Raw genomic sequence first — 22,633 nt, forward strand, 5'->3', positions numbered from 1 at the left:
CGTCGCTGTCACTCATCTCAGTGGATCGTTAGTACTGGCAGTTCACTGTCACTGTCATTTAGCCCTGTTCTGGCAGATGTCATTGACTGAAGCAGCGCTAGAATGCTCTCATTCGTTTAAATGACTGTCAATCATCAAGATCTGCACCGACGGTGCACTTTCATTTGCCAGCTACAGCGCCTGTCATTCAAAGCCCCTACTTTGAAATTAGCACGTTAAGGTGTAGGTAGGCTTTTGCTATAGGTATACAGTGACAGTCACTAGTTTCATTTGAAAATGGGGTGCAAAAGGAGAACACTTTCTGAGTATTGTGCACAACACCCTGACCGACAGCTGAAGTCTCCACCTTGTCTTCCAGTGACTCTGAGTCCAGCTGTGCTGAAGCAGGAGAGGGGCGGAGCTCAGACTCAGAATAATAAGTGCAATTTAGTTCTGTTCAACTATCTAATGTTTTGTTCTGTGCATATTATTTTATATAGTAAATTTATGCTACTAAAAGTCTGTGCAATACACTTTTATATTCTGCGTTTTCTACGGTTTATTTGAGACCATTTTTTAATTTTTTCTTTATCTTTACAAGGTATAGCTAGCTGTGGCCAAATGTTATTTCAGTTATCATGATGGTAACCATGGTTTTGTTGCTTGTTGATATGATAAAGGGGTTTTGCTAAATGAGACTTTTCTCAATGGCATAAATAGTCTGTTTTTTTATTTTAAATTTTTTTTTTTTTAAGCATAAAATTCGATTCTCTGCTTGAATTGAAAAATACAGATGTAACCCTTAAATTCTTTCTAAAATAAACGTTGATATTAAAAAAAATTAAAATCAAATAGTAGCAAGCCCAGTTATGACCAATGCCTGCCTACACCAAGTTTTGATTTTTGAGCTAGAGCTCTGAATTGCCATCCTTATAGCTGCTTACTCCTTCATGAAACACATTTCATTCTTGAAGAACTCTATGGTAACTATAGCATCCTCAAGCCTAATGTCTCCACACACGGGAGATACTTTTTCAACTCCCCCAAAAGATGAGTATAACAAGCAAGAGCATTGACTGTAAAACAAAAGGAAACTAGACTGGACACATTTGTGTTACGATTATCTATATGATATTGCTCTGCCTTGACATTAACAGCCTAGCTGAGATCATCTGTAAAAATCATGCAAAGGCTCATACCCATACCATGTTATGTGCAAAAAAATACATAATTCAAGGCTGATTGTGCTTGTGCTGTGCTGTTATACTTTCACATCTCTTGAAAACTCAATAACAGCTGTACAATTAAATACACTTTCCATGCAATCCCAACATTTAATTTAGCCTCACGACTGCCGTATAAAATATAAAAGAACGAGGTACAGGCATAAACCGAACAGTTTTGTTAAAGAGTTAAGATAGAATTTTTTTTAATTCTTAAAAAAAACAAAACAAAAAACAGATATATACAAAGAGAGTTGCACATTCTGGTCTATAAAGTTTATATAGAAGAGGTTCTCGATCAATACTTAGACCAGTGTGTAACTCAATCCATCATCTCTAGACTCCAGAAGACCTCAGCATCCAGGGTTTGGGTTGCTGTGCTGGATCTCCTGGACTGTGACACTTCACTGTCCTCAATCAAGTCTGGTGGGTTCAACATAAGCAGCCTGTCTGCAGAACCTGGTTTGATAACCAGAGGTTCTATACCCAGATGGTCTGGACCGGTCGTAGCCAAAAAAAGCATGCCAGAGTTTTCAAAAGAATCCTGAGATGTCGAGGGGGGTTTCCTCCTCGCTGAACAAGTGCCTGAGACAGAAGGACTGTTGGGTAGGACTTCTGAAAGATTGGTGTCAACGATGCTGGTCAGTGAGTGCGTGGGGCTGGAGCCAACCAAGTCATTTTGCCTCAGGCTTAGGGAGATGCATGGGAACTGTTCATGCTTCGCGCTGGGGTACAAGTAATTCAGAGATCCTGATGCATAATGATGAGCACAGTTCGAGGAGACCAGCGTTGAATGCACTGTTGTTGGGTTGGTCGATTTGGAGTGAGGCTGCTCAGAACTTGCAGATGCTTGCTGACCCAAGGTGGGATGGGATTTATCAAGGTTTCTGGAAGAGGACAGAGTCTGTCCGCTATTAGAAGAAGAGCTGCTATAAACTGGAGGAGGAGGAGCAGAAGCAAAACTGGAAAATGTGGGAATGGGGCTCAGTAAAGACCGCACTTGTGATGCCGTGAAAGGTGAGTTTGGAGAACTACCAATTGGCTGGCATGAGTTCTGCTTCACCTCAACGCCTGGGTTGATCGTTCTCCCTGTATCTCCGTAGCAAAGCGTATGGAAATAGGCTGCCCTGGGGCTGGATGTGGAGTGGAAATGGTCCACGGCCGGAGGGAAGTTCTCCATTTCTTTCATCTCCTGGCCCCCCATAGTGGATCCTCGGCTGTGATTTGCAGCACTGGGTGTGCCGCTGTAATTCCACTGGCCTCCACTACTCACTGGGTCGAGATTGGTGGGGTCATGCTGCATGTGCAGCCCAGGTGGCACTGTGTAAGAGACTCTTTGCTGCCAATCACTGGAGCCTCCGTTTTTGTTGGCTGGCGGGGAGTGGACCATCTGAACCCTGTATGGGTAGGAGGGGAGGCTGGAGGTGTAGTGCTGGACAGTGAGCTGGGCTTGGAGGAAATGCATCATGTGGTGAAGCTCCTTTGTCAGCTGAGAAACCTCTTGGTTCAGGTTGCTCATCTGAAAATCGAGGAAAATACGTTATTGGATGTCCAAACCAAACACAGATGACATCACGCCTTTTACATTTCGAGACAGAAATCTGCCTAGGAATTTGCCAACACGCTGCAGTCCTTTACATTCAAAAAATGCTGCAAAGCCTATTGGCTGCTGTCTGTGCAAAGCTGTAAGAGAACATTTGTCACCTTGAATGCATATCAGTGTAAAATCAAATTGTATAACAACCTGCACCTTGGAGAATTCTGCTCTTGTTTAAATTTAGAGACAATGCTAGTGCAGGTGTCATGTGCATAATAAATTACAGACCAAGTCTATTATATCATAATTTGGACATGGAGCCTCTTTTTATAGATACAGTCTCAGGGGAGAGAGAGTCCTTTGAAGTTGTTCTAGCACAAATTTCCGAGTCAGCAACAACGGCAGCCTTATTTCAACTTATCTGTAATGCAGGAAAAAGTTTCAAAAAGTTAAAAAGCAGTGCTAACAGTTTTTTCAAGCCTAGTTATACCTCCTGGTTGAGTTTGCAGATGCTTTGTCTCACTTCCTCTGTCTCCGCCAGTAAAGCAACATTTACCTCGTTTGCATCTGCAGAGAAACAACATATTTCTGTTTGTGAATTGGTTTGGTACAGGTTCCCAGTGTTTGAAATTACACACCCAAAAATAAAAAGTATATACTTTTCTTAAGGTTATCCTTCTTTTTATACAGAGACTTCTGTTATTTTCCACAGGGCCAATATTTTGTAATTAACACAGTGTCCATCAAAGCTGTTAGAATTGCATAAAAAAGCTTATGTAACTTGTAATAAACAATATTTATGCACAAGTACTGCAAGTGTTTTTCTTAGGAATTCAAAATGAATGATCTTCAAAATACAATAAAAAAAAAAAAAACAGCAGTACGACACCAAAAACAAAGACACCAAAGTCAACCAGTAGTTTCTGATATATTTATCAGTGGTGTAGTCCTAACTCTGTACTGGAACGCCACTAAAATATTGATTTTCTCAGGCAAGAATTATTATATGAATTTGCATTTTATTTGTATACTGAACTTCTCGCTTAAGTATTTCCCCAAAATGCCTCTCTCCATCTTGTCAGAGAATTGCTTAGTCGCTGTCGTCTTCGTCAGCATTTTCAGCCTTCTTAACAGAAGAAGTTCCTAATGCACTTTCATTGCATCACAAGGACTGGTGACTGAATCAGACAGGTGTGCGGGAGATGGGAGTCATGTGACTTTTTACACGAGTTCCGGCTCGACTACACCACTGATATTTATCGGACCCCATCACCTCACACACACACTAACACACCTTTGACAAAGCTGTCCAAGTGGTCTTTCGACCTACACTGATCAACATTAAAGTGAAAGGCATGCATCTCTGATGTCCGTCCATTGTCTTCAATTCCATCAACCACCCTGAAAAGGATGAGAAGAGCTTTTAGCAAGGGCAGCTGTATCACAGTACAATCAACAATTAAGCCATATTGCTCGCTGGTTTCTTCTGATCGTCATTTTTTGCTATTAATGCTCATTTGCAGTTATACCTCCCCCTTAGCCAGGGGTATCCAATCCTGGTCCTGGAGGTCCAGTGTCCCTCCTGGTATTTGTTGTAACTGTGTCCTAAATTACTTAATTGGACCAATTACTGTTCTAATTAAGTAATTTAGGACACAGATGGAACAAAAACCAGGAGGGACAAGTACAACACTGTATAGTATGGTGGGCTGTGGGCATTCAGGTAAGGCAGGCATTACTCTGTAGGAAGACTATCACTGAAAACACCTCATCCCTAAGATTATCTGCCCAGACTTGATATTAGCTGTTATCAAGAACAGGACCCAGTGTATGCAAAGACTGATAATGTTATACTGTTGCAAACAGATGTCTTGCAGAAAAGATCTGATCTCTCGTGTTTCCATGGTGACCCTTTTGATACAGCGGTACAGTTTGTTATATATTTCAAAGTAGAGCTGTGCAGAATTTATTTACTGAAATTCAGTATGACATTACAAAGTGCATGCAGTGATTGTAAACCTTGAAAGGGACATTAAAGGATCTTGTTATCTGTCATTCATACCTTGAATTTGGGTAATAGCCCGCAGTGTGCGTATTAGTGGTTCATCAGCAAGCTAGTTAAAGCTGCTGGAACAGATTTCAGTAAGACCATTTCAAGGTAGCGAAAAAAGCAATAAGGAAAGTCTGCCTAATCTTGTCTTCATGGCTATTTAAGAAACTGGGCGTAGGACAAGTAGGGTTAATCGGTTCTCAAAAATGTAATCAGTATGCAAGCAAAAATATAAATTGATTCTTAAAAATGCCCTGTTTCCATCTGGTAACAGGTGGGATGGTATGACTTTTATTTCAAACAAACTGGATCCAAACAGTTTGCTGCATGAATCTAGAATGCAACTAGATGGTTTTAAATGACACCTGCTTTTGAATGTGGACACACGCAACTGTTTGTAGCAAGGCATGCGAAACAGAGACTCTTTTACCTGGGACTGAGGTCCGGCGGGCCGAAACAGTTCAGCGAAGGGATGAGAAGCTTGGCAGGCTTGCGGCCGTTGCAGATGGCCTCGTTGTTCAGACTCTCTCGCTCTTCCTTTGGGTTCTGAGGGGATGGGCTTCTCCCCCTGTTTCCCCTCACCGGAGACCTACAGGTACGGCGCAGCGCTGAGAACTGCCGCAGCTCGTCCCCCAGCAGGTTCCCCAGCGAGCTGCGTCGCACAGGGCTGTTCAGACTGGGCAGAGTCAGCTTCCTGCGGCCCCTGGTGGCCGGAGAGAGGTGGAATAACTCCTCATGCTCATCCTCGTCCTCCACGATCAACGGCAGCTTCTTGTCAGCGGTGATGCTGCTGTCCATTCGAGGCTAGGTGAAATGAAAAGCAAGTGCATGCATATAAATGTAACAGGACAATATTGGGTTAACATACCATGACCGGCCAAGCTGACAGTTTGATATTTGTTAACATTTAATATTAGCTGACAACTTAATATTTGCAGAAAAATGTTAAAAGTACAGCGCAAGACTAACTTCCTCTTATTCCTGAGACAAAATGTCTCAGTTGTTTTTGAGTGTGGTTATGGGGTGAAATCATGTTTATTCTGTGTGGAGCGAGGACATTTGCCTAGCAACAGGTGATACTGTATAGCTGACGCGATGTTAATATAAAGAGAGGCTGGTTCAGAGAGCACTGAGCTAGTTCCAAAGTTGCCTGTTGGGGTGCTGCCCTTTGTCATCTTGCAACTTGGGCGAGGATCTTGAATTCGTTCTTACTTAGATTTGTAATTGCTGCCTGCTTCAATAAACAAAACTTAGATTGAAAATGTACATTGAAGTTTTTAATCAGCCCCTTTATTAAGCGGTACACAGAAACCTCCTATTCACTCAAGGATCAACTGAAGCAGTTCATACAGCCTCTTCTATCAATAATGAAGTGTGCCAGACAGTAATATACAGTATTTAGACTAAGACCAGGGGTCTCCAACCCTGGTACTGTTGAGCTACTGTGGCTGCTGGTTTTCATTTCAACCAGTCTCTCAGTTACTTAATTGAACCAATTATTGGCTTAATTAGTCCAGATGAACAGGCGTTCCAGATCTTTAGCCACTGATGATGTAAAGACACCTATAAACCCTGCTGGATAGGGGCGCTCAAGGACCAGGGCTGGAGACCCCTGACTTAGACACTAATTAGAAATCCTTTACACCAGCAGTGGCATTTTAAAAGTTATTTCAGGCTGACAAGTGGGTGTTCTATTAATCTTTAAATCCCTAACTGTTCCACCTCGACTGCTGCTCTGCTTGGTTACATAACTGGTGGTTTTGTTTTTTTTTTTTTTGTTTTTTTTTTTGTTTTTTTTTGCTGGTGAATGTAAAGCACAGTCATGTGTTTGTGCAATATGAGCTTTTGCACTGTATGCTGTAAAAAGGGCTCTTTGACGACTACAAAAAGTAAATTGCTGTTTGTTTAAGGAATAAAAATAGAAAGCTACCTGGGAAAGTCTTGGAGATCTGTAGAATCTTGAGAGGCCCTGTGAAAGAGAGTTAAAGAAGAGATTTTTTTGTTACATATGAACTAACTGATTTTAATACTGGAAACAAAAGTATATATACTTCATTCATGGAGTATATGTGTATATTACTATTTTAAGATAACAGTGAACTAAAAAATTACGTGGCTGGTTATCTTTTTTCTAGCAACGATCCATAGTAAGGGTGTGCTGATACTCGTACACCCCTAATCTTAAAGTAATATATAAAAAAATCAGCAGTTTGTTTTGTCATTAAATCTCCACCTTATTGGAATGGAGCCATGGATTAAAAATGTCCTGACCATATGGCAACAGGCAATGCAAATTAATACATGTACCACAATGTTCTTTTTTATTCAGTTACGGAAAAAACATAACAGAGATTTAATGTATTGTATAACAGAAACCCAGTAGGTAGCACTATAGGGACTTCTGCAGCTAGGTACATCAACTACAGTTGCTATAGTACCATCCCTGTAGATACTGTTGGACAGAGTGCTCAATAACATCTTGTACATGTATTTAAAGATGGGACTATTCAGGAATACCAAGATATATAGTGCATGCATATAAATGTAACAGGACAATATATATATGGTGCAGTGCCCCCAGATGTTGGGGTTACACCATCATCATTAGATGACTTGCTCATTAAAATCATTTGCTTATATATTTAAAGAGGATACACCATGAATTATTTAAACCTCTACTTAACAGCTGCATTTTGAAAATTACTTTCCTTAGACCAATCTCTGCATCTGCTGAGCAATGTGCCGTTATTAATGACCGTGCAGTATGCGTTAGCCTTGAATGAATGCAAGACAGAATCCAAAATGAGAGCTGGGAAAATAAAATATTCACGAAGCAGCTTTGAATATGCAAAAAGGGATTTGATGCTAGATCTTCTCATGTACAATACAATATCTACTAGGGTCCATTGAGAATATATACCAGTCCATCAACTACAGCAAGCACTGTTGAGCTTTTAACCAGAGAAGCCTTGCACTTCTTGAATACTTCCCAATGTACCATTCAGCACGTGAATGTTCTGGTCAAGTGATCCTGTTGGAATGGGTCAGCACTGCAGTCCAGTTTCACTGGATCCAGAGAGAACGCAGTCTTTTAAGCAGACAAAGCTTAGCAAGGGGTGGGGAAAACAATCTGAATTTGCCTGCAGGCTTATTAAAAGATGATATAAATATATAGAATTCTGTTTGCTGGCATCCTGGTTTCAACCCCAGCTTTTGTTTAGATTCTATTGTCCTAAAGGCCTTCATACAATCTGTCGGTCTACCATTTATTTTATTTGCCATATATAATAGATTTAGCTTACTTGCTTAATGCACAGATTAGATCCTGCCTGTGTTCATAAATTGAAAATGGTTCACGCGTGATAATTACACTAACTTGGTAATAGGGCTCCATAAATTAGATTCCATAACACTGGTGGATGCTGCAAAGAATTTCAGTGGTGCTCCAGAGCTCTGTCTGTCTCTGTCTCTGTCTCTCTCTCTCTCTCTCTCTCTCTCTCTCTCTCTCTCTCTCTCTCTCTCTCTCTCTCTCTCTCTCTCTCTCTCTCTCTCTCTCTCTCTCTCACTCACCTCGGCCTCGCTGCCCTCCCGCAGGTTGTAGGTCAGGTTGTGATGGATATCTGCTGTGAACTTGCTGGCATACTCAGGGTATAGCTCCAGCACTTCTCTCAGCGCCCGCACGCTGATGTACTGCAGGTCACAGTAGGTGAGTGCCTTGACGTCTGCGTTGGTCTTGATCACCTGTTCCTTACAGGGCAGATCCGCGCCAATCAGATCACTTTTGCCTGGTAGGAGCAGAAGTGGAGACAAAACAGCAGCCTGTATTTAATGATCTTAATACCGCCGCTAAGCGTTTAGTAGCGTTGATAAATCACCCTTGGTGGAGATTACCATAAAGTTTATTAAAACTTTAGCTTATTAAAATTGACCCTTGCAGATATGGATATGCAATGCAGTGTTGTGTGAGGCCTTGCCGTTACGGATTAAGACCTCTTGTCAGCGAGATGAGGTTAAAAGCTTCATAACCATGAATGTGGATGATCCTGGCTCTTTTGCATAATTCACAATTTCACAATACTATTTCTGAAATAGTATTGCGAAATTGAAATCGAATCAGGAGCATGCCTTACCGAGAATGGCTAAGACCATGTTGTCCTTGAGCACTTCCAGAGAGCCGGAGCACACAAAGTAGTTGGCCTGCAGAGCGTCGCCTTGCCGGATGAGATACTCCCCGGGGGCGCAGAAGGAGGTCTTGATATGCAGGGAGAGGGAGCGCAGGCATCCTCGGCTCGCCGACTCAAACAGAGGCAGCTGCAGGATGTCTTTGTTCAGGTGCATGGCGATGTCTGCGCGCAGCTCGTCTGGGAAGTCATGCAAGAGCTGCAGCAGGCAAGCAAACGAGAGAGAGAGAGTGAGAGAAAGAGAAAGAGAGAGAGAGAGAGAGAGCGAGAGAGAGAGAGAGGCGTGACTCCAAGCCATATTACAGTCATTCTACTCGATTTCCAGCCTCAGTCTGTTCGCTTCTTCTCATATCAATATTGTGCCATACACAGATGTTTGCCATCCTTCAACCTTATACGAACCCATTTCTACCACCTAGAAACCCGTAACTATGTAGGTCTAGCACTGAATACTGAACCCAGCTGAGTGTCCCTCTCTTTCTCTATTGTACCTCATTGGCGTCAATGCCATTGTTGACAGACCAGGTGGTCTGGAAGTACTCCAGCATCCTCTGTTTGAGCTGCTGTGGCAGACGATGGACCCTGATGAAGTCTTTCAGGTCCTTCATCCGCGTGTGATACAGCGAGCGGCGGGAGTACATGCGCTGGATAATCGCGGTCACGTTCCCAAAGACCACGGCGTGCATCAGAGCTGAGCAGCGAGAGGGAGAGAAACAAGGTTACTGAACTGCACTGGTGTACATTTCTACATGAGTAAGTAATACTTTTCTTTTTAAGTGGTTCTTTTCATGATGTTAGTGATTCATTCTTAACATCTTTAGATTTAAGGATTGTACTGGGAATAACTTAAGTTAACTCCCATTGCTTAGGAGTTTCCATTGCAGGTTTCCCCGTGAGCCTTATGTAAGCTTCCTGTACAAAAAAACATGGCAGGTCTAATTAAGCTCAGATGTCTAATTAAACCTGCACTAAAAGCTAGAATGGCTCATGTAATGGAAGCCTTAAATCAAAACCTGTTGAATAAATTACATTATAGATACATTACAGATACATTTTTATCAGAATACATGAAGTCCAGTTGTGTCCAGTCCTCATTTATCCAGATCCTAGATCATAGGGTATGACCTATAAAAGCTCAGCTCAAAGGCATCTGCGCTGATTACTTAATTTATGTTCCTCTAATCTCGAACCTTACCTCCTATGAGCATGGTGCAGATGGAGAAGATCTTCTCTGCGTCTGTGTTTGCACAGACGTTCCCGAAGCCCACGCTGGTGAGACTGCTGAGGGTGAAGTAGAGAGAGGCGATGTACGCGCTCCGAATGGATGGGCCTCCCATCATTGAATTATTGGTGTAGGGAGATTCAAGACGCTTCCCCAGTTCATGAAGCCAACCTGGAGAAGAGACAGAAATAACATGAAGCAATGGGCAAATAAAGAGGTGTGCATCGAGTCATAAGTGTAATAGCCTATATGCAGATTATATTGTTAAAATTAAAGTAGAGTGTTTCAGTTGGAGGCAGTCTTGAACAGTTTCATGAACAAACATTCTTAAATTAATAATAAAAAAACATATTTTAATGACTCATGTGTTAAAGCTTTGTGCATAGGGCCATATGGTTTTATTTTGCCTGTCTCTGTATTGAATGAATGACTAGCGGGGTACAGAATTCCGATATAATGATTCATGGTACATATCACACATTCAGTCAATTAATATAAGAATTGCATTAATGCATCGTCACACAAATGTTGCAAAGTGTCAATGCATAAGAACAGCTGGCTACAGGTATAATTAGAGCTTCTAGGCAGCAGATAAACAGCTAGTGACAAATTGAGGTTAATTATCTTGTCTGAATCAAATACTGTTCCGTTAACAATAGGAGATATCCAAAGAAGTCCCCAGGATTTTATGTTTGAATATGAAGTGCCTGTTTTTAATTATACAGTGTGGGGAGAATGCAGCAATTCTATGCAATTACTAACTCTGTAAACTTTAACAATTATAAAGGCTAAGTCAATCAAAGTTAATAAGACAAAAAAACTCAGTATAGATCTCAGGCTTACACGAAAGCAAACTCACACACCATGTTTGTACACCTCTGTGCTGTTCACAAAAGCGATTGATTCAATCAAATTGCTTTGGGTCAATAGACAAGGGAATTTGTGATACAGTTCTCTCTGTTGTAGCAGACAGGGAGTAGTTATTTCAAATTGTACCAGGCTGTTTCTTACTGATTTTGTAACATTCAAATGGTTTTATACCTTTCAGAGAAAACATGGGCAGCTTTGCTTTCAATTCAAAATAGGGATATCTAAACAGAGAGGTAATGACCATCATCTTCTGTGCTACAATGACAAGGATATTTAGTCTATTTTAAAAAATGGGTAAGGGGGAGATTGTTCCCAGATGTTCTGTAAGGCTGTTATGGGATGGTCATTACAACACAAAGCCTTCTGCGCTATTCAGATTCCATTGTGAAAGCATGTGTAGACTGATTTGTTTGAGGATTACTCTTGAAGACCTATTAGTTCCTAGCTGTGCTGTACTTTCTTTCTTTCTTTCTTTCTTTCTTTCTTTCTTTCTTTCTTTCTTTCTTTCTTTCTCATACTCTGAGTTCAGGACTTTGTATAGACATAGTTACCAGACCCTGGATTTTAGCACAATTCAAGTCTAATTTAAGAAAGTATAACACAAATAACCAATTGTAGCAGCCACTGCTAGAATCCTTACCAGATGTAAAAAAACATGATCACATTAATCCCTGTCTTGCCCAGCTGCGCTGGCTATCTGTAAAGTTTAGGATTATTTTCAAAACTCCCCTGCTCATCTACAATGCCCTTCATCAGGTCCAGAGTATCTCTCCAATCTGCTGACCAGCTATGTCCCGGGCCGCAAGTTGAGGTCCTCTGACTCTGGCTTGCTTGTTATAACCAAGCAAAAGTGCACCACACTTGGAGAGCACTCTTTTAGCTTAATGGCCCCAACTCTCTGGAACTCTCTCCCAGCTTTGGTGCATGCAGCTCCCTCAGTCGCTCCCTTCAAATCAACTTGAAATACCCACTTGTTCTCTTTAAGCCTGATATCTGCTATTAGCTGTTAATTGCTAGTTCAGGTTTTTCACTCCATCTTATTCGTATGATTCTGTATGACACACACATCCACAATGTTTAGAATTCACATCCTAGCCTTGTATTTAATGTATTATGCCTGTATTTAATGTATTTGCATTGTTTTTTGCTCTTTGTATTTAATGTACTATGCCCTGTATTTCACTGTATTTAATGTATTATGCATTGTTCCTCATTACCTTGTAAAGCGCTTTGTGATGGCGGTCCACTATGAAAGGCACTATGTAAAATAAATATTGATTGGTTGATTGAAAGTGTACGGACAGAGCCTGCAGTATTGGAATGAAGAGGGTTTAACAGATTCTATGGAAATAGCTAGCAATATTGCAGAATACAATTTTTATTTTTTATTGTTTTGAATCAAAGCGCTGGAATGATTGCTGACACAAAGAGAGAAAAAAACTGTTATATAAAAGTTTTTTTTGTAGCTCATTGACTCACCCTGATCCTCTCTCTGGCTCACTGAATTTGGTCTACTAATTCAGTTCCTCTGAAATCCCCTTTCATGTTCAAGTGTAAACATGTACAGCAAGTAAGACCCCTGCCCTGGTAGGTTCTGCCCTTGTGTTTACTTTGTAAAGAAGATAAAAACATCTCCCATCAAGAAAACAAACAGCACATTAATACCATGAAAAAGTAGGTCAGTATGACCTATTGGAGGTAGAAGCAGAGCCACCTACGATACAGTAGTACATTCTCCCTCAAGGCTTGAACTTAACATATTTGGTAGCATTTTGCTACTAGTTTTTTTATGCAGTAGCATTTTTCTGATACCTTACACTGCAATATATAATAATAATAATTATATAGCACTTTTCATAATGGACTGCCATCACAAAGCTCTTTACAAGATAGGAGACTAGGCTGTGTGAAGTATGCAGTCACTTACAACAACGCCTCACCTGAAAGACAGAGCACAAGGAGGTTTAGTGACTTGCTTAGGGTCACACAATGAGTCAGTGGCTGAGCTGGGATTCGAACCGGGACTTGCTGGTTACAAGCCTGTTTCTTTAACCACTTTAATAAGAATAACCCAGTGTTTTAAAGCAAATATCTTGGTTGATAGCCCTCATTCTGTTAATCGTTAATCATACTGATGGCATATCAAATGCTTAGATGACAGATATGGTTGCATTCTTGTAGAACAAAATACATTTCGACAAGGAATTGCATCAGCATTTCCTTATGCAACAAAATTAAGTCAGATTTCCACCCATAATAAGAGGTGATAATACCTCTATAACTATTTAAACAGCTTGCACAGTCCTTGAGTCAAAGCAGTGCTGTACTAGCTGCCTACCTTTTTTCTTGTTGCAGAAAGTCACTCCAGTAAGTCTGAACACCTTGCTTTCCTCAAGCAGGCAGTAATCCCCCTGCCTCCTGCTTGGGTACTCACCAATCTCCCAGGTGGTTGGGTCATGGCTCTCCATCTCCTTTCGTCCAATCACGTACCAGATGCACGCCATCCAGTGAGCCAGTAAGGCGAACATGGACATGAGCAGGGTGAGCACCATGGCGCTGTACTGGGAGTAGCGGTCCAGCTTCTGGAGCAGCCTCAGGAGACGCAGCAGACGGACCGTTTTCAGCAGGTGAACCAGCGAGGTCTGCAAAGGGAACAGGCTTAGAACTGACCGACCATGCATAGTAAGGGTGACATTCCATCAAGGGGCTTGATGAACCACAAGATGAATGACCATCCCGGGTAGGAATCACAGCCTTAGGTGTACAGTTTGATCCATTTTTTAAGAGTACATTGTAACAGAATAAAAAAAAGAAAGACATGGATACTTTGTAGATCTAGTTTGGTTTTTTTGTGTTATTTTTAGAAAAAAAGCTTGTCAGACAATTACATCCTTAAAAGATCACGTTGATGTGTTAATACCACAAGAAGAAGAAGAAGAAGAAGAAGAAGAAGAAGAAGAAGAAGAAGAAGAAGAAGAAGGAGCAGTCCTTTCTTTGTTTCTTTCTAGCTCAATGCAATTATACCATACTTTTACAATGTATTGACCTTCATCCATAACTTTTTAACACCCAGAAATGCTAAATTTAGAAATACTAAAAGAACCTTCAAAAGAAGATTGAAGACATTATACTACACTTAAAATAATTCTCTGGGCTTTCTCCAGATGCACTTTCTCTCTTTCTAAAACAATCTCTTAGTTTGGGACCTTGTGTAGCTTTAATTGCCCGGACAGACCCTGACTTTCAGTTCCCTGGTCAGCTACTTATGTTATTTATTCAAAACTGCTGTGTATAGATGAGAAGAGGAACAAAAAATACAAGCAGTAAAGAAAAGGATGAATACTTACCACAGTGATATTAAAAGCGTAAAGAAGGTCAAAGGGCAAGGCTGCTATGAGATCCACAAAGAACCACGTGGCCGCGTAATGGATACAGATGGACCGTGAGTCATAGACCACCTGACCAGACTGACTCACGTAGGTCGTGCGGAAGTTCAGAATGATATCTGTTTAATACAAATAGCCCCTAGACAATAAAGCATTCATCTCCTTTAAACACATACAATCCCAAGTAACACTATGAGAACACCACAAGGCCAGCAGACAAACCTAGTGGGTAATGATTTGGCGTGTGCTTGTTTCTTCAAGTTTGAAAAACATTCATACACATCTTGCTTGAAAGGTATGATATCTGTGTTGCCAATGAGAATTAAAAAACAAAACTTGGATATTCTTGTTGGATTTGGGAATGAATGTCACAAATTGCTATTTGGTGAAATTAGTGGGGAGCTACTACAAGAGTGGATAAGAGGATTCAGATTGTACCTGTAAAGGTTCTTGAAAGAGATGGCAAATAAATAGATTCTCTATGGTTTTGGAATAAACATAATGGGCCCTATTAACAAAACTTCAAGGACTGCTGAAAGGTATGGTAACATTCTCCTAGGAAAATAAGAATAAGCTTCTGACCCATTCTAAAACATTTGAACAAGGTTTTGTAAAATTAATTAAAACACGCTTAAAAAAACATTCCTTAAAACAGGTTTTGTGAACAGGGCCCAGTAGATGCAGAGGTAAACATAGATGCTTGCCCTGTAATCCTGAAATACCCAGCTGGTGTATACTGTCCCAGATGCATACTGCATAGTGAAATCTTCTACTCTTTAGCTACTGACCGAGGATGAAGAGCATTTCCACAGCGATGTCAGTGACGATGGTGCTCCGGGAGGCCGTGTCGCAGTCATTGTAGGCGGTGAAGCAGACGTTGTAGGGCACGGTGACCGCCACGTAGAAGGTGGCCAGCAGGATCAGCCAGTCCCACAGCGCCTTGAAGATGCTGTAGTGGAGGAGGATAAAGCGGGATTTCTGCACGGCCGCCACCTTGTACTCTGGGATGGAGGGCTTGTTCTCGAACACATTCTGCAAAGCAATGGGACGACAGACTCATTATGGATTTCATTACTACTGGACAAGGCGGGAGCCAAAATTTGTTTTTGTGCAAGAGCTCCTGCTGGTTTGCATACCAATCCTTGGCAGCCTAAGTGCTCTTAATGCTGGTTCATATTTCCATTATGCAAACTGTAAAGGTGAGGGGAGGACAGCTTTTCTTGTTAAAAGTATCAGAACACCCCTATCTATTACACTGTATATTAGAACCTTTAGACAGGATTTGGGCATTTATTAGGATCCCAGTGGTGTTGTATTAATTGTTCTGGTTAAGGACAGACCTAGTGGAAAGTCATTGTTTTTCTTTGTGCACAAATCCTGATAAACTACAAAATCCCATTGTAATTTATATCTTCTTACAATCACATTAGCAAACTAAATGAATCACATATCTGTCCTGAGGGCTTCAAATGATTCTCTGGCTCCTTTTCAGCTTAGAATCAGAGAGAGAGAGAGGGGGGGGGGGAGAGAAAGAGAGAGAGAGAGAGAGAAAGAGAGAGAATAAACTATTAAATGAAATTCCTATTATATCCCTTTTATGTCTACAAAGTGTCGTATTCAAAGTGAAATACAGTTAACAACATCATAATCAGTGGTCCTTTGGGTGTCTTTACCTTGCAGTAGAAGCCGAATATGTGAGAAAGGCCCAGAAGTAAGACATGTTTAACTAGAGAAAGTGTGAATATAACATCACTCATTCTACCATATCGAAGTAAATACGCCTTATCGTTACAGCACAATGGAAAAATACAATAGAATCCAATGCTTGAGACTGAAATCTGACATTTGACTATGAATTTGCTTAAGTGTAGCATCCATAACTTCAAAACACCCGATCAAACTTCAAAGATAAAGCTTTTACAAGAATCAAAGTCAAGTAGACAGACATCTATGTTTGTGAACATACCAACAGCAAGGCAGGCTTATACTGTATTGCCAAAAGGCCAGCTAAAAGTATGGTGTTTAGAAACTGGTGGGCTTTATATACTGAGCATCAAAAGAAACTTATCACTATTATAACACGTTTATTTTCGGAAAAAAATAAGGTATATAATTGTGTGGCAAAGTGGTAAGTGGTAAGTAGTACGTGCAGGTGCAGTGTGGTAATCCAACAATGAAGAGACAGACAACAAAGTATGGGTGAAAATGAGTTCTGTTTATTTTATTCCAGGGGTTTGTTGTCCAGGTTTTGTACTGGCCGTGGGCAACAGCTCCGGATCGCGTTAGCCGTCTAGTCTAACAAATAAGACAAACAGTAGACTTTAGAAAGACAGACAAAACAAACAAAAACACTCACGGTTAGTTTCTCACTTGGGTCCTTTCGGTCAATAGCATAACCATTACAAGTAACGGATCACATCACTATGTCCCCTTTTTATACCATGACCCATTGGTTAACGAGCACACCCGCTCCTCCAATCCACGGATACCACAGCGTTAACCTTGCGGGTTAATGGTTTAGTGTACCATAGCCCCGCCCCTTTCTAGATGGCCGACTTCCGCCGAACCCTGGGAATTAATTTTCGGACCAGCTAGTCCAAGGTATTCTGTTCCCTTTACACAGCGCCCTCACACCAAGAATAATTCGCTGTCTGTCCTATGGACATTGACATAATTGTTTTGTTTTTTTTTAGTCACGCGATCATTCATCCTTGACCATGACACGCTTGAGTGACTATGACTGAAGCACATGCACTTAATCACCTAATTAGTGAGACAGCTGATTGGACACTGGATATGGAGTGATTTCAACTGCTGAATTGCAAGCTTAAATAAAAGCAAAAAAGAAAATCACAGAAAAAAACAATATGGCACATCTGTCAAGAGAGCATGTTGGAGGCTGGACTAGGGCAGCATACTGTGGCTCGCCGTCTTGGGTGCTCACAGCCAGCAATTTCAAGCCTGATGAGACGGTATAACCAGACACATTGTAAATGACAGGCCACGAACTGGGAGACCAAGAGTCACAACACCTGCCCAAGATCGACAGATCATTTTGCAGCATCTCTGTGATGTCAGTTGTTAATCATCACAGTCTCTGCACCTACTCTAAAACAAAGTTTGTCATTTTTTGATCACATCTAGTGAATTTTATCCAAATATAAGTGATATGTTTCTTTTGATGCACAAATATAAGTGATACGTTTCTTTTGATGCTCAGATATTAGTGATAAGTTTCTTTGATGATCAGTATACATTATGCATATTTGCATTCATCACTATTCAAGTGGTCTTAATAGATTTTGCTCAAATCAATCTATTAGTTAAGATGACACAACATTGGTGCAATGACGTGGTAAACCTACAACTGTATGTGCATTTCATTACAAATATTTATATTAAAAAATCAGACGCGTGTACTTGGGGGACCGACTTCTTAAACTGCTTTTATAAATAATTGCTAAAGAAGCCTTCCAGTTAGTTTCAGAGTGCAGAAAATAACAACGCCAGTAAGGGGTGAGAAGAAAAGGTTGTCTAGTACGGAGCAGAACATCTTCCACTTTCATCCTCTTCATATTTCCCAATGATTAAAAGTAAAATAATCCTGTGTGAGTCTGGCAGTTTGAAACGCTCTGCGCTTGATCTTCTCGAGTCATTAGGCAGTGAGGGTGTCTGCCCAATTACCAAGAGAAAGTTCGCATACTCACGGGTCCGGATCTAGGTAGAAAATGTTCTGCAAACAGTTTACAATTAGGATAAAGGCCAAGCAGAGTTCAGCTGTTTCTCTAGTCTCTTTTAAGAAACCTGAAAGCCGGCTGCAAATCAAGGACGACTAAACTGCAATTGATGAGCGGCATTCCAAGAAACGCAGAGGGATGAAGGCATCAGCTGAAATATTTGCCATCACGGTTATTGCATGGAGCCCACTTGCTGTTGGGTAAAACCCCTGATTAGAGTGTGAGCAAAACATTTAGGTGTTTTTGTGGAGGTACTGTGCTTTGGAGGGATGTGTTGCATTTGAGTTATGCTGATGAAGGCTCACACTACAGTGCATCTAGAAAAAAAGACGGGAACGAGGGGGGGGGCTTGATTATACAGTCAGAAATGGAACAGATAAGTTAACGCAAGACCCGACTTCAAAGCCAGTACAGAGAGTAGAACAAGAGGGCATATATAATGCACTCCTCCCTGGCATGCCTGATAGAATTTTGACTAAAACCAAAAAAAAAACAAGCATATCACCCATTTTAACCTCCTTGCACTGGCTCCCTGTTCAATATAGAATTGATTTTAAAATCTTACTTACTAAAGCCTTGAATGGAGCAGCACCTAACTATTTGCAGGAGCTAAGAGCACGTATCTCCCAAATCACACTCTTAGATCACAGGAAGCAGGGCTGCTCATTGTTCCCAGGGTCAATAAAATCAATACAGGAGGGAGGACTTTTTCTTTTAGAGCCCCTAAACTATAGAATGCTCTACCTCCACGTGTTAGGGAAGCTGGGTCTGTGTGTATTTTTAAGTCTAAACTTAAAACACATTTTTTATAAAATGGCATTTTTATCTTAGTGGTTTTAATGCAACATATTTGCTAGCTTTTAATGATTTTTAAAAAAAAAAAAATTATTTGAAGAATTTTGTATTTGATTGTATATATTTATGTACAGTGCCTTGTGATACTGTAGTATGAAAGGCGCTATATAAATGAGATAAATAAATAAATAAATAAATAATAAATATGAACGCTCTAGAGCGCTCCACATTACGGCTCTTTTGTTTTTAGGTTTTATGGCTGTTAAAGAAGTCCCTGGTCACCTACAAAATGTTCAAAATATGCCAGCCTGCATTAGATTTTGTTAATATCCTCAGTTGTGAGGAGAGTGGCGATCTGTGTCAACGAGCTTCAGTTGTAGCCGTAGTAACGTGGGTTAACTAGCAGGATACATACTAGAATATCTGATTCTGTGACATGTATGTTACAGAATAGAGCTGTGGAACTAGGCTATGTACAGCCTAAAGTGTTAGACTAATAAAATGTGCTCTCTGCTTATATCCACCAGCTGTTTTAGCCTGGATTAACATCAAACCAGCCTGCCCTGTGTTACAATATTTACACACAATCTTCTGTAAATTACGAGTTTGTATTTTGCCTTGCATTTGCATGTAGAGCAGGCAATTTGGTGTTATGCGAGAGCGTGGGATTGTGTGCTTGAAATGTGGGACATTACTCATAATGTGTGACAGCAGAGAGGTGCAGCATGTCAGCCACTGGTGAGGTTGTCATCCTGGCACAATGCAAGGAACCCAATTATTCTGTTAAAAAAATAACTGTGCTGTTCACATCCCTGATTGTTTACACGTCCTTGGCGGGGCGGCAATATACCTCAAAACGAGCCAAGGGCTCCTAATTAAGCCAGGCTCAATAACCAGAACTGTTGTAATTCATTTTGCCAACAGTTTAGTTCTGGATTTAATCAGTAGCCTCAACAGCCACGAGTCCTGCCCCCACAGCAATCCTTTTTTAGACTGTTTTTTTCAGAGCGAGCTGGTGAAGTATTCAGGGTTTGGCAATGATCCCAGCACACTTCAGGAAAAGGTACAATTACCCCAAACCCTTGCAATGATACAATTAGGCTGAAACACATCCTCTGACGTGAATCAATTATGCAATGTTGCTAATTACTCGAGTTTTTTTTTTTTTTCATCTGATCTCCTTCTTTGTACTTGAAATAACTGAAATTATTATTTGGTCAAAATAATTTGTTTGGTAACTTCAAAAGACCTTTTCATAAAACAGAGGTCATTTGTTTTCAATTTTTGAGGCAACAGCTTGTTAGATTAAACCTAAAAACCTAAGCTTTTAACACAAATATGTTACACACAAAAAAAACATTAGCCTGGACTTTAAAACTGTGCCAAGCTTCGCAGGGCATGCAGAAAGAATTGCATGACTGCACACCCTGGAGTGAGTTTTTAATTACTGTCCGATTTTCAATTATAAAACTAGTTGCCTCTGCTTTCCTATTATTTTCTATACTTTTACAGTGCCGTTCTTCAGTATAAGGGAATAGACATACAGCTCAGGGATTTCCATTTGAAGTCAAACTTTCTCCCATCCTGTCGAGACATACAGAATGTTTTTCATGACAAACATAAGAACACTAGTAAAGTCTGGGAACAACAAAAGGCTCATCCCTTGTTAGCACACCATTCTCCCCTACTGGAAGAAACTCATTTAAAAGCACAGAATCAAATTTTTTTTAGAAAGTACCCGCTGTTTTAGATCCTACTACTTCACCTGGTAAGCTACGCCATGCATGCATAACTGTGTAAAAAAAAAGTGCTTTCTTCCTTCTGTTCTAGACTTACTTTTCATCTCTCTGTACTAACTTTGAAATAGTGTTAACTTTATCTAATGACATCATTACAGAACCATATCTTCAAATCCTCTTGAACCTCAGATAATATGAAGAAAAAAAAAATGTGTTGACTATTTTGTTACCTTCATTGTAAGAATTTTGGTTACCGGGGAAACAGTTCTCAAAGGCGTTCTTGTGAAAGTGTGGTAAGGTAGCAAGAGTGTCAATCTGTCTCAGGTTTGATGTGTTAGAAACACTGTTACAAGTTAAAGTGGCAGTATGCCTAATTGATGCTGATACCTAAATGTAATTTACTGGTGCCTGTCTATTAAATTCCTTCTGTCATATACTTTACCTGAACTGTTCTTTTGTTGGTTTGTTCTAGAACTATTTGTTTGAAACTTTCAACACCTTTTACACTTGGTAAACACAATCAGTCCTTATAAAGACTATTTAGTGAGATCATCTGATTGTAAATACCTGTGGCCGTTACATACAGGGGACTGTTAAACTCTAAAATCACAACCAATTCTTTTGTAATCTGCAAAAAGCACCACAAGGCAATAACAGTTTTGCATTGCTCTTATGGGAAAAAACAAGGAAACAAACAAACACTTGATCTGTTGTGGAATTCACTGTTATCCTGCCTGCTAGCTGCTTTCACTAGATCACATTTCAGAAAGAATGTTGCATATTTTCAATCATAGTCATTTCATTTTGCCTCTGGCCCCCTGCATTTTTCTCTGGTCTGCCAGTGCCTGTGCAGAGCCCTGCTGAATAATAGATTGGGCTGTCATGGGACGCTGTGAATGGCAGCTGGTCTGCCTTTACTAACCCTGTGGAAAAAGCTTTAGAGCTGACCTTGTTTATAACATCTGGAGGCATCCAACACAAAATGTCCCTTTCGTTGTTTCTTTCTTTCTTTCTTTTTAAGGGGTGAAATACAATAGTGTAGCTCACTGTAACAGTAATTATGCCATGCTTTTCCAATGCACTGACCTTCATCCACAACTATGAAACACTCAGCCGTGTTCAATTTAGAAAAATGTTTGAAGCAGAAGATTGGAGACATTATACTAAGATCTTAACAGAATTCACTGTGCTTTTAACTAGATGCACTGCTTTATCTGCATTTACCTTCATTTATCTACATCCAGGAACAAAGCAACAACATTACACAACATGATCCTGACCCAAACCACCATGCCTGCCATGCATCCCTTGGCCTCTCACAAGCAGAAAATCTGCAAAAACTGCGGTTAAGTGATGTGGAATATTACAATACACGCAACTGAGACTGTTGACCCCATTCATGCACTGTAGGTAGGGCGCACATGTCTAGTGATCCGTGGAAGTGTTTACTGGTTCAGTCGAGGTTAGAGTGACAGATTTTTTTTTTTTTTTCTGTTTAAGATCTGGGTAGGTCTTAAGTATTTTCATGGAATAAGTCTTAAATCCCAAGCAATTTTGAAAACGTTCTGAAAACATACGGCCATCTGTTTAATATTGGATCAGATCCACACTGAAGAGTGAAACAGAAACAAACTCCACACACACACACACACAGAGGGGCCAGGCGGTCTGGATTAAAATCAATTCCTCTCAGCCACTGTTACTTTGTCAGAAGGAGCATCTAAAAATATCATGAAATAATTCAGCTCTGAAAACAGTCAATTGGATTATCTTGGTTTATGGTTTATTTATACAATTTAAATTATGTTAAATAATTACATACCTATATATACATATATACACACACACACACACACAGACTGATTGGTTTACTTACCCTGTCACTGTTAACTATTTTTAGAATACTGTGATTAT

At 40.4% G+C, this 22,633-nt stretch overlaps 1 protein-coding gene across 1 annotated transcript in view; it reads right to left on the reverse strand.

The window, feature by feature from the left end:
- Positions 1 to 1,467: 1,467 nt before the first annotated feature.
- kcnh4b (potassium voltage-gated channel, subfamily H (eag-related), member 4b) overlaps positions 1,468 to 22,633 on the reverse strand; it is a 41,485-nt gene continuing 20,319 nt past the window's right edge. Inside the window, exons 5-16 of the mRNA XM_041231399.1 lie at positions 15,237 to 15,480; positions 14,410 to 14,567; positions 13,497 to 13,704; positions 10,166 to 10,363; positions 9,462 to 9,661; positions 8,920 to 9,169; positions 8,360 to 8,574; positions 6,720 to 6,758; positions 5,220 to 5,593; positions 4,034 to 4,140; positions 3,230 to 3,306; positions 1,468 to 2,721 (exon numbers count right to left, since the gene is read on the reverse strand). Of these exons, the coding sequence (XP_041087333.1) occupies positions 1,525 to 2,721; positions 3,230 to 3,306; positions 4,034 to 4,140; positions 5,220 to 5,593; positions 6,720 to 6,758; positions 8,360 to 8,574; positions 8,920 to 9,169; positions 9,462 to 9,661; positions 10,166 to 10,363; positions 13,497 to 13,704; positions 14,410 to 14,567; positions 15,237 to 15,480 (3,267 nt within the window). The 3' untranslated portion in view covers positions 1,468 to 1,524. The remainder of the gene's footprint in view (positions 2,722 to 3,229; positions 3,307 to 4,033; positions 4,141 to 5,219; positions 5,594 to 6,719; positions 6,759 to 8,359; positions 8,575 to 8,919; positions 9,170 to 9,461; positions 9,662 to 10,165; positions 10,364 to 13,496; positions 13,705 to 14,409; positions 14,568 to 15,236; positions 15,481 to 22,633) is intronic.

This window comes from Polyodon spathula, chromosome 28 (assembly GCF_017654505.1).
Source record: "Polyodon spathula isolate WHYD16114869_AA chromosome 28, ASM1765450v1, whole genome shotgun sequence".
In the NCBI taxonomy this organism is placed as follows: Eukaryota; Metazoa; Chordata; class Actinopteri; order Acipenseriformes; family Polyodontidae; genus Polyodon; species Polyodon spathula.